The sequence below is a fragment of the Podarcis melisellensis genome, assembly GCF_964234715.1.
Source record: "Podarcis melisellensis genome assembly, chromosome: 13".
Classification (NCBI taxonomy): domain Eukaryota; kingdom Metazoa; phylum Chordata; class Lepidosauria; order Squamata; family Lacertidae; genus Podarcis; species Podarcis melisellensis.
In genome coordinates, this window is record NC_138545.1 from 693643 (window position 1) to 709731 (window position 16089).

A 16089-nucleotide genomic window follows, 5' to 3' on the forward strand; every position below is an offset into this window, starting at 1 on the left:
AAGGACACTGACAAACTGGAACGTGTCCAGAGGAGGGCAACCAAAATGGTCAAAGGCCTGGAAACGATGCCTTATGAGGAACAGCTAAGGGAGCTGGGCATGTTTAGCCTGGAGAAGAGGAGGTGAAGGGGTGATATGATAGCCATGTTCAAATATATAAAAGGATGTCACATAGAGGAGGGAGGGAGAAAGGTTGTTTTCTGCTGCTCCAGAGAAGCGGACATGGAGCAATGGATCCAAACTACAAGAAAGAAGATTCCACCTAAACATTAGGAAGAACTTCCTGACAGTAAGAGCTGTTTGACAGTGGAATTTGCTGCCAAGGAGTGTGGTGGAGTCTCCTTCTTTGGAGGTCTTTAAGCAGAGGCTTGACAACCATATGTCAGGAGTGCTCTGATGGTGTTTCCTGCTTGGCAGGGGGTTGGACTCGATGGCCCTTGGGGTCTCTTCCAACTCTATGATTCTATGTGTGGCTCCATAGGTGATTCATGTTGTTTCCATGATCACTGTGACTCAATGGACACCGGAAGTGCTTTTCCTCACATCTGAAACTGTGGCTTCATGTTTAATGACTCCTGTGCTTTCTGATCACAGTGACTGTTGTGGCCATAATCCATGTCTCTGTAACAGTGAAGAATCGGGACTTTAGACCAGAGATGGCGATTTACGGCTCACGTGACTTCAAGAGATTCGTGAATGTCTTTGTGGAACAGGTGAGGGGTGGTTGGGAGTGCATAGAGGACGCCCACTCAGGAAAATGATTACTTCCAGGCAGACCTATTGTTACTTTTGGGTCCCATTAATGTGCCATTCCTTTGTGGTAAACTTCATTAACAGAGATTTGTCCGCTTAGCACATCTGGAAACACAGGCCGATTTCCATCCTTTGGAACACCTAGATATCCAGATGTGGAAATGTAGCTATCAGATGAGTATAGAAAGCTGTTTCTGTAATTTGTAGCTCAGAACTGATGGTTCAAACCCTAATACACACATCAGGAACCGTCTTCCTTAATTGTCACTTTTGAAAGAACAATGTTAAAGTGGCAAAGGTCATCTCCCAGCCTTTATAATCATCCCATCCCTTTGGCCAGGCTGCCTGCTGGGAACTGGAGTCCAAGAACAGCTGGGGGAGGGCCACCGACTAGCCATGCCCAGCACAGGAGATACCCCAAAGGTGTGTCGGAAGGGTGGAGGTGTTAAAGGAGCACAGCAGGATAGAGAGGCCCTACTCAGCACACAGGAGGGACCCAGAATCGGCTGGGATGGGGGGGGGTTAGTATTTCTCAGATCAACAAACTAGTATCTTGTACATGTAGAGTTTTTTGCTGTTTCTGATTTTTGGTATTGCCTTTTTGGTACGTTGTAAACATCAGCAGGATTGCTGACATGCACACCCTCTAAGCTGTTGATGCTGCCAAGTGGCAGTGACTCCTCTGCTCCTGGCCAGACCTGCTCTTGGTCAGACCGGCTCCTCTCATTCCGTTGTCACTACAGCGGAGCTAAGATTTTCTTTCTCTCTGTGTGCAGATGAACATCTTCTATGCGGGCGTTTTTGGGTACCAGGGCGTACATGTGATTAATCTGAGGTGAGGCACAGATAGATAAGTTTGGTGACCAAGCATTGGAGGGAGTGTGGTTTTGGGTTCCACCAAATTCCTTGGCACCCAATGTAAAACCCCACACTCCCTTGGACACAGAAGCCTGAACAGGCCATGTCAACCCCCCTCACAACAGGCCAACTGGGGGCACCTTCGCAGCTGGGGCTAAATGATTTATCCTTCCAGGCGAGGCAGTGTCATCGTGGAGCACGAGGTGCGCCTGCGCGAGCCGTTCTCGAACTTCAGTGGTTCTTATGAGGCATCCTTCAAGGACATCATCCAGGTCCTGCAAAATAATTGCACTTTCAACCAAACAGGTGAGGCAGAGCTGCCACTGGCTGGCTGGCAGCTTCATGAGCGAAAAGGCTTCCTTTGCTTGCGTGCCACGGGGCAGCTCTTGCCACTACATTCCTGCCCCATATCTGGCTTGTGGAGTGCGAGGAAAAGGTTCCTTATAAGACGTCTCCAGATCAGATGCCACGAGGAAGCAGATGCCATCCAAGGGCAGCAATCCTGCCCCTTTTTATTTGGGAGGGCCGTATTTTTCACTCTATAAGACACACTTTTTCCCTCCTAAAAAGTAAAGGGAAATGTGTGTGTGTCTTATGGAGTGAATGTAGGCCGCACAGCTATCCCAGAAGCCAGAACAGCAAGAGGGATCACTGCTTTCACTGCGCAGCAATCCCTCTCGCTGTTCTGGCTTCTGGGATAGCCACGCGAAGCCTCTTCAGGGCAGGGGGAGCCTTCCTCCTGCTGCCCTGAAGAGGCTTTGTGTTGCTTTCGCTGAAGCGATCCCTCTTGCTGTTCTGCCTTCTGGCATTCAGAATATTTTTTTTCTTGTTTTCCTCCTCCAAAAACTAGGTGCGTCTTATGGTCTGGTGCATCTTATAGAGCGAAAAATACAGTAAATCCTGCCAGCATCAGTGGCACTTAAGAGCTTGTCCACTTCTCTGCTTGTCAGTCGGAGCAGTGAGACAGCCGGTGATCCACCTCTCTACAGAATCTGAGCAGCTTCACTGAGCCCAAGCCCACCCCCCGCTCCCCTGATCCAAACAATCATGCTCTTTCTCTAGGAACAGAAGTACGGAAGCTTACTGGGGGAAAATGTAGTCTTCCTAGTGTGCCCATTTCACAGGCAGCAAGCTTCATCTATGCCAGATCTGAGACCAGCTAGTGTTATCCATGCAAGCTGAGGGGATACCCAGTGACAGACCCCTTTCACATCAACCAACCCCAGCAGAGACGGATGTCAGGGTGCTGGCTGCACATAGGAGGGATGGCAGAGGAAGTGTGTTTCCTTCAACTGGTGGCAGGGAGACATGGCGGGTGGGTGGGGGAAGATGTCCCTCCTCTTCGATGCTCCCCCCCCCATGATTTCTTCCTTTCAGAAGCTTCACCTTTGCTTTCCCTCTCTCCTTTAGATCAGCTCTGCTTTACTGAAGGAGAATCTCGTGCGACTCGAGTGCCCCTGAGCCCTGAAGGTGAGGACTGGCGTGTGAGAGGGGGTCACTGTGTGCTTAACACACTCCTGATGTTGAAGAGTCGCAGTGGGCTGTCTGGATGGGGGCGGTGGAGCCGTATGAGGAAGAAAGCATGACCACCACATGCAAACGAATGCATTGCTGGTGTGGACACTGCAGATGTTGCCAGGATTCTGCAAGTGCAGCCACAACTGAGATGCACAGAGGCTAATCCTTGTCCCATCAAGTGCAATTAACCTGTGGGATTCTCTGCCACAAGCCTGGATGGCTTCAAAGGAGGATGAGAGAAAAGGGTTTTATGGCATTGTGGCTGTATACTACCTCCATATTCAGGGTCAGTCTAACTCTAAGTTGCTGGGAGAAGCAGAGTCAGAGAGTGTTTCTGCTGGTGCCTTTCCCAGAGACAAGTGGCTGAGCATTCTGGGATGCTGAGCCCTTGGGGCCTTGGACCTAATCCTGCAGCTGGCTCCTCTTCTGATCTCCTGGTCTCAAACGTGCGGTGGTTTTCTAAGGGGCGCTTGAGTTCTCCCGTTTCTGACTCCACGTCCTTTCTTTCCCTTTCCAGATCTGTCAAAAGAATGCAAGAACACCTCCGTGGTGGCACAAAACATCCAGCAATTTTACGTGGCACGAAATGTCAGTGGCAACCTTCAGTGCGTCTCTAACTGCAGCGTTTGGCACCCCGACCCCTTCAGCTGTGTGAACGGAAACTGCTATGTCACCCCTGAGGGGCCCAGTTGTTAGTGAGTAGCCTGCCAGGGGGTGAAGTGGGTGGTGGCAAAGGATCTGGGCCTGTGGCACAGGGGGGAGAAATCATGCCCGTAGGCTGTTCCTACCAGCTGTGCTAGTAGGAACCATTTAAATGTCATTTTTAAGAAAACAGTGTCATTCATGTGCATGTTGTCTTTTTCTGCAATTCCCCATGGGCACCAGTCACCACTGCTCCTGCCTTGGATTAGGGCCCTGGATGCCACCCCCCCCCCCGAATTGCAGCATCAGAAACACCCTCTGCTCCCCACCCTGTAAAGACCCCAGGCATCCTGGGCCCCATTACCTGCCTCCTTGCTGGTCTTTGACGTTGCCTTTCCTCCCACAGCTGTGAGCAGTCGGACTCCTACTGGTTCGTGGGCCGGCGCTGTGAGCAGGGCATCAGCAAGGTGGGGGTGGCCGTGGGGGTGGCCCTGGGCCTGGCGGTGCTGCTGCTGATCATCCTGGTCTTGGTCGTGCTTCTCTGCTGGAGGCGCTGTTGCCCGAGGGAGAAAGGACACAGGTAGGAGGAGGGCTGGGCACTCAGAGTCCGGTCAGCTCGGTCAGCTCCGCGTCCCGGTCAGTCTCTGCTTTGCATCTTCTCTCAATGACCACTTTGAGGGGGGGGGGTGCACTGGGACTGGAAAGGCATTCCCTGTGAATTGCCCTGGGAACTACGGATGAAGGGCATTATACTACTACTACAACTAAGAACCACAATGCAGAAAGGATATCCAAGCTGCTTGTGTCTGGATGGAGCACCTCAGAGGCCCGGCTCCTTCCTGTCTCATTCTCTGCCCTATTTCCAGCTGCTGGTGCTGGGGCTGCAGGTACATGTTTCGGTCACCCCCCTCACCCGCCATAGGCCAGTCTCTGCTGTTTTCAACTGGCGCTGACTGTGGAAGCTGCCCTAGAAATGGACTGAAGGACAGATCTTTGCCCTGACGGCCTCTGTTGGTCTCCCTCTCCCAGGCTGACGCATTTGCCTCCCGATGAAGAGAAGCGTTATGAAAATGAGCCCTACTGGGTGTTCCATCCCGAACGCCCTGCTCCAAGTACCCCAGCAACTGTGAAAGGAGGTATGTGGGGCAAGGTCTAGGCCAGGAAGGGGAGGCCATGGCGGGGGTGGCATGCCTTGGTCTCCATCTCAACTGCTGGCCCCCAAAGTATGCCTCTTCCCTTGCCCTGCGGGTTAATGCATGAAAGAAAATACGTCAGTGGAACTGTAGGTGGTCTGGGGTTGCAGGAGGGGTTCAAGTTGCACAGAAACATTCCACCCCACATGCAGAAATAAGGGAATAAGGAAGGGAAGGGGAGAGCAAGAGGGGAGGTCAAACACAGCCACGTCCCCCAACTGCAACCAGACGGAAGGGGTTTCCATGCCCTGCCATCCCACCCTGCCTTGATCCAGGAGAAGGAAATAGAAATAAATAAATGAGATGTGGGGGTTCTCATGTTCTCTGTGCTCTGGGAGGGAGCGCCAGGCACCTGAGGGAGAGGATGAGCGCCAGCCCTGATTACGGGCTGCATTATCACACCAGGGAAGACCACTTTGCTTGCCAGAGCTTTGAAGATGCGGTTTGTAAAAATAAAGCAGGTTCTAGCTGGCTCTGCGGATCCCTCCCTTCTTGGAAGAGGTCTGGGTGGGCAAGTGGAAAGGCTGGACAGGGGAGAAGGGAAGCCCAAATCTAAAAAATGACTGACATGCCCCCCTCCTACTTCGCCCTTTGCACAGAAGACCCTTTCGCTGGTGACAGAGACAGCTCCTTCCGACCACGGCTGGACACGGTGGATACAACCTTGCCGGTACCAGAAACGAGGGCATTTGGGGTTCGGTGTGTGTGTCACAGCTGAGAGACAGCAGACAGGGATTAGAAGCGGCACAGAAAAGCACAGCCAGAACAATCCAGGAGCAGAGCCAAGCCCTTTCCCAAAAAGGACAGGGACTTTTCGAATTACGAAAAAAAGTACATGATCGGTTTATAACATTATGGGTGGTAAGCAGACAGTGGATAAAAGGAGGGTTATCTCTCATGATACGAGGTCATTCCACAAAGCCAAAATGCAAGAGGTTCAGAATGGGGAGAAGGTCTTTCTTCATCATAGCTGTCAACTTTTCCCTTTTCTTGCGAAGAATCCTATTCGGAATAAAGGAATTTCCCTTTAAAAAAGGGAAACGTTGACAGCTATTGTCAGAGCTGCCTCCAGGTCCCAGCTCACAGAGGACCAACGCTAGCCGGTAGTAATGTACAAAAGTCTTTATTGAGGTTCAGTTTCCATTTACAAGCCGCAGCGTGCAGCCCTACGTCTAGACGCTAGATCGGCGAAGCCCTGTCTGAGTCTCCACCCCCTGTACACCAGTTTAAGACCCTAGCCTTACTCCACCTTTTCCGTTGCTCCTTTCTCCTCTGGGTCCTTCTGCCCCCCGGTGTCTCCTCCTTTCTGGACTCTTCTGACGCTGACCCCCCTGACTCCTGTCCCTCCTTTCGGCGGGCTTTAGGACCTGGCTCCCTATCCGGGCTACCCACTGTGCCGCTCGCCTGTACATTTGAACTTGGCGCGCGCGCCCAGCTTCCAACCTTCCTCTCGACCGTTTCCTCGCTCTCCGATGCAGGCGTGCCAATCCTGACTCATCTCCTCCCGCTGGCGGTGAGCAGCCTGATCCCGATACCTGGGACTCCTCCCCCCTACTGCTCTTTGGTGGGGAAGCTGGTCCCGATTTCCAGCTGCTGCTCTCTGAGTCCCCTCTGGCCCCTTCTTCCTGGGGTGTCCCCCTTGCCCTGACCCTGGGAGCCCCTTTCTGTGAGTCTTCCGATTCGCTGGAAAGACTCAGAGACCTCGGACCACTGTCATCGCTTACGTTTCCTTCGGATTCCTCCCCCTCGCTCTCCGTTTCCTCCCTTTCCTGTGCCTCTGCTCCTGAGCCCCTGACAGCTATATTCTTCATACTGGTGCAATGATTGACATATGGAACGCCCTGCCACAAGAAGTGTGGTATGAGAGGTGGACCAAGTTCCTGGCAGACCTGAAGTCCATCAGTTAAAAGCTACCAGTTAGAATAGTGAAATGGAGCCTCCAGGATCAGAAGCAGTCTACCACTGGGTGCCAGTTGCTCAGGGAGAGGCAGGAGATCCGCGTCAGCAGCAAGGAAGGGCTGTTGGCTCCATTTCCTGTTTGTCGGCTTTTCTTCTGGGCATCTGGCCAGAATCCGGGTGCTGCTGCAGGTGGGCCTTAGCTCTGAGTAGTGGGGCACTTTCTGAAAGGTGCTGGTCATTTCCGCTGACCCTGCCTCACCCTCCTGCTTTCTCTTTCTCTCCCTGCGCCCTGCAGACACGGATCGCTCGGCCCCACTTGGCCCGGCTGTGAAGAAGCCCCGGGGCCACGGGAAGGACGCTGGGTCTGGATGTGCACAGGACACGCCGGTGATGTCTTCCTGCTTCCTCTCGCACTTCAGGAGTGGGGTGCTGCTGCCCCCTTGAATGCCGTTGCCTCTTCGTGGTGACATTGATAGTAGGACGCGGAGGAGGAACAGGGCCCCATGGGGCTATTTGGACTTCTGCCCCCGAGGACTCGCGTTGCCCACCGAGGCTGAACTTGCAGGAGCACATCCCTCAGCGAGGAGCCCTTGACCACTGCCTGGATGCCAAGGCCATCTGGTGCAAGAGGAGGCTGCCTTGCAGGGGTCTCGCGTCGTCTCTGCAGGTCGGGGGCCACGGCTGGCACTTTTGGAGAAATCGCTTTCTCCCTTTCCATCCCAACCTATTTATTTCCTCTTTGCCTCTCTCCAGTTTGGCTCTGGATTCGTCCCTCCAGCCCCAACCTGCTCCCACTTGGCTTTTCCTTCTCTTGGTACAAACTTACCCATCCCCTTCCATCCCAGCCCCAGATACACCTGTAACATCACTGATGACCCACGATGCCACACACCTGCACCCACAGCATCGCTGATCCTGGGATGGAACACAGGTTGGATGCACAGTGCAATTGGTGGGTTGATTTCCAAAGGGATGCCCCCTCAATGCACAGATGAGGGCTTCACCCCCCTTAATTCACCATGTAATTTGCATAGGATAAGTTATTTGGCAGCGTAGGCAAAGTCAAAAGGGGGAAAAAAGAACCCTTAGCACTTGTAGAATGTCCCCATGCAATATAAAGCTCACCACAGCCGGGATGGACTTCCTTTATTCATCCCGCCTTCAACGCCAATTTTAGTCCAAATTGTAATCCAAATTTCCAATAGTTCCTTCAGCTTTTTTTACATATTTTGTGGAAAATCCACTCGAAGCTTGAGGTTTCTCTTCCGAGGGAAGCAAATAGATCCCAGCGCTCGCGACTCGATCCCACCTCTCCTCCGCTCTTTGCAGCGCGGTTCGGGCTGGGAGAGTCTGCTGACAAGTGCAGCCAGATTCAGGTGCTCAAAATAGCCTTTTGAGCCTTTTACATAGCGCCCTTGCGTTTCCCCGGCCCTTCAGAAGATTGGGTCTTTCCTGGAGGACTATATCCGTGCTCCAATGTGGTCCGCAGCAAACCGGAAGTCATGAAATTTATTCTCAGTTCACCAAGTGAGAAACCAAAACTATCAGAATAAAGTGTCCTGTCTTCTTGGAGGGGTATTTAACTGAAGTTTAGATTACTGTCTCTGTTTGCGAGACTATTGCAGGGAAATAGGGACATTCTGGAATCACATCAGAAGCTGGGATAGGTTTCGTAATTCTGGACGGTCCCTGGAAAATTGGGACACTTGCAGAGTGTGTGTCCATTTGTAGAATTAGAGGTGCTGGTTTGTTTAGATGCCTGTGGTAGTCATGTAAGGTAATAAAGGCTTTCTGGGAAATGATATATAATGCACTGAAAAAAATGTTTAAAATAACTTTTGTAAAAAAAAACCCAAGAGGCATTTCTATTAGGAATTAGAGGTACCGACATTTCAAAGGAACAGAAAAGACTCTTTATGTACGCGACAATAGCATCATGGATGCTACTAGCTCAGAGATGGAAAGAAGAAAGAGTCCCAGAGAGGAATGGCAAACCAAGCTGTTAGACTACGCCGGAATGGCAAAATTGACCTGAAAACCCAGACACCAAGAAGAAAAGAAATTCAAGAAAGAATGGGGAAAGTTTATAATTTATTTAGGAGACCACTGTAAGAAGATGAAAACATTAGCAGGATTATAATCTCACTTGTAATGTAACAAATACTATGGACAATATGGATAGATATAAAATAGAGATTACGAAATAATATGCAGTTGAAAATGTTGACAACAGGACGCATGGGGGGGGGGGAGGGGGGAAGACCCGAGATTCAGAGTGATCTCTCAACATGGATGTGTATTTGGCATGGTTATAAATTCATATTTGTAAAATCAAATAAAAATGATTTGTGCTGTTTGTTTAGATGCCTGTTGACTTTCCCTGTTTTGTACTGTGGTCTTTCTTCATGGTTCCTCACCCCCCACACTTCCAATTTATTTACTTTTTAAAATGCAGTGATAAGATTCAAGGGCCCCTGAGCAAGTGCAGAGTGCACTTCTCTCAGCACCCCTGAGAAGCCACAGCAAGAACAGGAGCCGGGGAAGAACTTGAGGAGGAGATAGCTTTGCGTGAGCAGAATTGGGTCCCAGCTGCCCTTTTTTCTGGAAATGAAGCCTTGGCTAAGGGGGAGACCAGAGAGGTTCTGCAATGAGCTGCCCCCTAGGAGATTGTTTTGTTAATTAGCAGCACCAATCTGGAGGAAGGCTGAGGAAGGGCACTTAAGTTCCCATTTGCAAGTACTTTCCTCAACCTTAATCCCTCTTCCCCAAAAGGAAAAAAAAGACAGAGACTTTTAAACTGTTTGGCCCCCTTGCAGAATTTGGGAGGGGGGATTTGGATCAGGAAAAGGACATTGGAGGAAAGAGCAAAAACTTCTGTGTCTTCAAGGATGCTGCTCTATGTGTGTGGAGCTGCTGGTCAGCAAAGCAAAATGGTGGGCGAATGGCCCTGACCAGGGTCTCATCTGGCCCCCGGGGAGGTAACTTGGGTGCTGCTAACGCAGCGGTTTGATTTCACCCCCAGAGGCACACTCCATTGTCTCTTGAGACAGACGGATGCCAACAACAACATTTCCCACTGAGGTCATGTCCTTTCAACCAGAAACCGCGCAAGGTATGCCTTGGAGTGGGTCTGTGCCTGCTCTTCTGGCTTTGGAGGTGGTTACGTAGGGATCCTGCTCAGACGTGTATGTACTTTGTGATTTGCTGCCAGCTTATATTGCAATTTTGCGGTTTGAGCCAGCAGCCATGTACTCCATCACTTTTATTTCAAATTGTAAACCAATCTTCCTTTATTGCTCTTGTCTGGGAACTTATTGTGGGCACAAAGCCAAGGGTAGGTACACATGACCATGACAGATGCAGCTTTGAACTCCAGTAGAAGAACCTGAAACTCTGGAGAGCGCACAGAGGGACACTCATGGCTGGTGTGTGTGCGGGTGGGTGGGTTCTCTTGCAACACCAGAGAATCACAAATGGTGTGGATTTCGCTTTCTAGCTGGAACTGATCCACCAGATGGTAACTCAGAACTACAATATGGTTACTAGCAAAGGCAGATTTAGAGGAGCACGACCGGTTCACCCGCACTGGGCACCAATCCAAGGGGGCGACACAACAGTAATGCAGAATGGAAGGTGGGAGGCAGGTGGGGGGTGTGATTAAATTTTGGCATCTGGGTCTGTGAAATTTGAAAGCCCAAAGTCCCCCACTGGGCACCAGGGTCTGTGCGATGTTTGCCACTCATTGTGCCATCGCCATCAGGGTCCTATGTATTTGCTGCCTTTGGAAGTGTAATCCCAGCCATGGGGAGTCCAGACAAGCCACCATATTGAGCTTTGAAGTGTTAGGGAAGTGCTTTTTGGTACCAGACTCCTAATCTTGCTCTTCTTGAACTCAGTTTTAGATCTGAACAACAGCTTCACGCATAGCATCCATTTCCTATCCTTGGTGGGCATTGACATGCCTGCAGCATAAATCCATTTGTTTGTTGGGCATGATGTTCTGCAATCCTTCTGCGTACATTGAGGAGGAAACAGTATGCTTCCTATGAGATCCAGGACTCCTTTAACAAACACAAGTGTCATGCATGCTTAACCATGTTTCCTTTAGGAAAACTGCCATAAAGATGTTGGTGTTCCTGTAACTGATGGCAACTGGCCTCACCACAAGAATCACCTCCAGGTGTTGAGGAGGAGGAGGAGGACATGCAGCTTGCAGCAGAATCCCTGCTCTACCTGTCCCCACCCCCTGCCCACATTGTACCAGGCATGTGGTCAGGGGGAAAGAGCCAGACCCAAGGCCCTGCCTCAGTGCAGCTTGGCAAGTACTGCGATGCAAGGCTCTTACATTTCTTTGTCATGTGTGGATGGAAAACACCACAGGTCCTCCAACTGCAACAAGGAAAGCTGACGACGAACGCACACTGAAGACTTAAGGTACGCTTTATGATGTGCCCCTTCAGTGAACAAGCAAGACTACAAGCAGCAAAGACGGTGTTTCCAGGAATAAGGTGAAACTGTGAAGCTCCCTTGTTATTGTTGCTCTTGGATTCTGCATAGTGTTCAGGTAATCTTGTTATATTTCTAATATTGGAATGGTTGGGTTTTTTTTGGTATGTTGTTATATTTGCTATTGTTCTCCTCTGTTATTATGAAATGGCTTTTGTAGCGTTTGTTTGAATTGCACCCTTGTTTCTTTGCTGTAAGCCACTTTGAGCTTGGTTTTGTGTGTGTGGAAAAGCAGCATACAAATGAAATGAGTGAAATGAAATGATCAGTCGGGAATCAAACACAATCCATAATTGCTGCTCCAATGCAAACAATGCCGGCTGAGGATGTCTCCAAGTACACAGCACAGCAGCAGGAAGGAGTGTTGTCAGGGGTTCCACACGTCAGTGTGAGCGATGCATGGAGCATTTCATCCACTAGGAATGTAGCCTTCAAACATCAGGTGAACTTGTTTCCTGACGCAGCTCGTAAAAGCCAAGCCCTAAGTTGTCCTTTCAACGTAAGGACTTTCAGCTGATGGAACACAGATGGAAGCTGAGGCTCCAAGACTTTGGCCACCTCAGGAGAAGAGAAGACTCCCTGGAAAAGACCCTGATGTGGGGAAAGATGGAGGGCACAAGGAGAAGGGGACGACAGAGGACGAGATGGTGGGACAGTGTTCTCGAAGCTACCAGCATGAGTTTGACCAAACTGCAGGAGGCAGTGGAAGACAGGAGTGCCTGGCGTGCTCTGGTCCAGGGGGTCACAAAGAGTCGTACACGACTAAACGACTAAACAACAACACAACAACAAAAGTGAAAGAGAGTCTACCACCTGAGGCTGTCAGTTCCACGACTGAACAGCTCCTCAGAAAGTTCTTCCTAATGTTTAGTCAGAATCTCCTTCCTTGCCATTTGAGTCATCCGTTGCTCCGAGTCCTCCCCTCCAGAGCAGCAGAAAACAAGCTCACCCATCTTCCCTGTGATGGCACTTCAGATATCTGAAGACGGCTATCTTGTGCTTTCTCAATCTTTTCTTCTCCAGGCTAAGCACCCCAAACTCCCTCAAATGTTCCTCCTAAGGCTTGGTTTCCAGAACCTTGATCCTCCGAGTCACCTTTGTCAGCACCATTTCAGGCTTGCCAGCATCCTTCTTAAACTGGGGGCCCCAGAACTGGACACGGTAGGACGCTGTTTTCTGTACCTTTCCCTTTTTGAGCTGAGCACAGCTCAGGGTGTGGCAAGAACAAAGACTCCTACGTGCAGGGAAATTGCTTGGATGCCATGGGGCAAATTCGGCCAATATTTGATAAAAGACCCAGTGGGGTGGGGTTATTAATAACAAAGGAGGAGAGAGAGAGGAAGGCTTCTGCCCAGACCAATCACAGAAAGCTTGAGATCCCTTTTTGGACACCATGGGAGGAAGCATTTGGAGTGAGGAGCAGGAAAGGGACACTGGGTCCCAGAAGGGCTCCTCCTGTGAAGTGATTTAGTCATGTGGGTGGCCAGTGTAGACTTGGCAGTGGGCCTCAGGCCTCACAAGGCAGGGTGCCAGCCAGGAGTCCTGGGTTCTCAAGGAATTTGGTGGGGCTGGGTGGCTTACAGAGAGGGAGGGCCAGGCCAGCAGTCAGTCCTTCCCTGGGCAGGGAGAGGCACTGAAGTGAGTGGCGTCAGCACCTTGGCTTCCTAACAGTGCGGCTGAGTCATCCTGTGACCTCCGGATTGGGCCCTTTCCCTCTGAGCACCTGGCAACTGGCACACACAGAGGGCAGCGGTGTCACAGAACCCCTTTGCATGGCTGGCAAAAAGAAGATGGGGAGCTCAGGACCCCTCAGGAGACTGGATAACCCCCACTTGGGTTTGGCATACAGATAGTTTGTGGCCCCCACCCTTTCCCTGCCCAGCTGTGGCACCCAACCCTCCTTTATTTATTCAGCGCAATTGCTTATTGTTTATGGTCCCACAACCTCGAGGATGGGAAGTAATAAATGCCAGCCATCTCCTCTGGCTGGGAAGGATCCTCTGCAGTGCTTGGCACTGTCTGTCCCACAAAATGTAAGGGCCTTCTTGGAGTGCGAGATCCCCCTGGGCAGAAGCTTCAGGTGGGTTCTGTGTTGCAAGCCGGGGGAGGGGATGCATGTTGTGACGGCAACTTCTGCTGGTTGGGGGAGTCTCGGGGGGGGGGGGGGTCCTGTATAATAATAATAATAATAATAATAATAATAATAATAATAATAATAATAATAATAATTTATTATTTATACCCCACCACTCTGGGCGGCTTCCAACCAAATATCAAAAACAATACAGCATCAGACATTAAAAACTTCCCTAAACAGGGCTGCCTTCAGGTGTCTTTTAAAAGTAAAATAGTTGTTTATTTACTTGACATCTGAAGGGAGGGCATTCCACAGGGTGGGTGCCACTACCAACAAGGCCCTCATTTCTCGCAGTGAGGGGACTGCCAGAAGACCCTCGGTGCTGGACCTCAGTGTCTGGGCAGAACGATGGGGGTGGAGACGCTCCTTCAGAAATACTGGGCTGAGGCCGTTTAGGGCTTTCAAGGTCAGCACCAACACTTGGAATTGTGCTTGGAAATGGACTGGGAGCCAATGAAGATCTCTCAGGACCGGTGTTATGTGGTCCCGGTGGCCACTCCCAGTCACCAGTCTAGGTGCCGCATTCTGGATTAATTGCAGTTTCCAAGTCACTTTCAAAGGTAGCCCCACGTAGAGAGCATTGCAGTAGTCCTAGCGGGAGATAACCAGAGCATGTACCACTCTGGCAAGACAGTCTGCGGGCAGGCAGGGTCTCATCCTGCACACCAGATGGAGCTGGTAGACAGCTGCCCTGGACACAGAATGGACCTGCGCCTCCATGGACAGCTGTGAGTCCAAAATGACTCCAAGGCTGCGCACCTGGTCCTTCAGGGTCACAGTTGCCCCATTCAGGACCACGGAGTCCTCCACACCTTCCCACTCTCTGTCCCCCAAGAACAGTACTTTTGTCTTGTCAGGATTCAACCTGAATCCATTAGCCGCCATCCACCCTCCAACCGCCTCCAGGCACTCACCAGCCTGTTGCCAGCCTGTGATGGAGCCCCTGGGTCCTTAGGGGGTCATGAGCCATGGTGAGTCTTCAGGTCAAATCCTACTCCCACCAGAAACTTAGTAGGGGTTCTGAGACACCCCACGCCCCCTCCCAACCTCAGTCGCCCTGTCTGCAGAGTGGGGATAATTCCACCAGCCTACCATATGGGATTGTTGTAAACATTAACCCTCTTTCTAAATTCCGATGCTAAACTCTTGTCAGTAATAATAACAAGAACAGGAGGCACAGCTGGGTTTTCCTCTGGGGGGGGGGAGTGGCTCCAGCAGAAGAGTGTGAGCATGGCAGGGCGAGGTGTCTCTGCTCATGCACAGAGGGAGGTGGAGGTGGGGAGGAGGGGCTTTCCCGTCTCCCTGTAATCTCAGATATTCTGGCATTCCTACTTGGCACAAAAGGCCCTCTGATTGGACTGGTGCAAAGCCATTTCAGGCCTCCAGTGTGCCCTCCACAAGGCTGGTGTTTCCATGGTCGGGCCTTGCAAAGAGGCCCCCCCCTCACCATACTCCATGCAACTGACCAGAACTGCTCAAGATAGCCTTAAATAAACAATTTGGAGTCCAGTAAAACCTGTTCAGAGTCTTATCTTTGGGGAGGAAGGAACTGCGCAATAGTGCTGTGTTCAGATTTCCAACTGCCCTCTGCATCCTCCTAAGTGGCAGTGCTAGTAAAAAAGGGATCTCAAACTTTCTGTGTATTTGGTGGAGAAATAAACAAGTCATCCATCTGCAGCCTTCTTCAGAGAGAGACTGTGTGGCATGAACTTGAGGCCTCAATGGTGAAGTTTAAGGGGTACGCTCCACGGAAGAACCAGCCCATAAATCAGGAGTAACCCGCTGGATCTTCTCAGTGTTCAGATGTGACGCTAAGCCAAACTGTGTCTTAACTCCCGGTTGCACAGCAAGAGCTGGGGCAGAGCAAAATCGCCTTGAGTCCCGTAAGGGGAAAAGGCAGGATATAAACTGATTAATCAATTGATAATAAAGCAGCCGCATATTTCTCACTGTGCCCCCAAGCACACCTGCTCATTCTTGCTAATTCATAGTTTGCCTGAGCATTACATGCAAATGAGACCAGTGTGTGGAGGATGGCCGTGAAGATCACTAGGGATCACTAGGGAAGGGAAACTGTCAATATTGTAAGGCCTTTATGCAAATCTGTTGTGTAACCGCACTTGAAGTACTGTGTACAGTTCTGGTTGCCAGGCTTCCAAAAGGAGTGTTTTGGATCTTGGACAGGTTCAGAAAAAGCATCCGGGATGATGAAGGGGCTTGAGCAACACTCCTAAAAAGACAGAATACACCACTGGGGGCTTTCCTTTGCTTCGGGGGAACAAAAGATGAGTAAGGGGAGATGTGACAGAGGTATGCAGAATTAGGCAAGGCATCGAGAAAGGGGACGGAGAGAAGCTTTCCTCTCTCACAACGCAAGAACCCATCTGGGATCATCTTATGAAGCTGAATGGCAAAGGAGACTCAGGGCAGACTTTTCGTTGTAAGTTACAATAACGATTACAAAAATTGTAAGTGACACAGAGATGCCTTAGTGAAATCACAATGCTACCGCAATATTCAACAGGATCCATTGCACTTGAAGAGGAAGGAGGTCCTTGTCCCCCAAATGCCACCACACTCCTA

The 16089-nt window shown here is 50.6% G+C and overlaps 2 protein-coding genes across 2 annotated transcripts in view; both read left to right on the forward strand.

The window, feature by feature from the left end:
• Window positions 1-16089, forward strand: part of LOC309355691 (uncharacterized protein) — a 64410-nt gene that overhangs the window by 2470 nt on the left and 45851 nt on the right. The gene's annotated exons all lie outside the window — the stretch shown is intronic.
• LOC309355843 (uncharacterized protein) lies at window positions 2763-8264 on the forward strand. Its single transcript, XM_081887043.1, has 5 exons — window positions 2763-3081; window positions 3647-3824; window positions 4178-4351; window positions 4801-5634; window positions 7159-8264. The coding sequence occupies exons 1-4, from the start codon at window positions 2847-2849 to the stop codon at window positions 4925-4927; spliced, it is 714 nt and encodes a 237-aa protein (XP_081743169.1). The 5' UTR covers window positions 2763-2846; the 3' UTR covers window positions 4928-5634; window positions 7159-8264.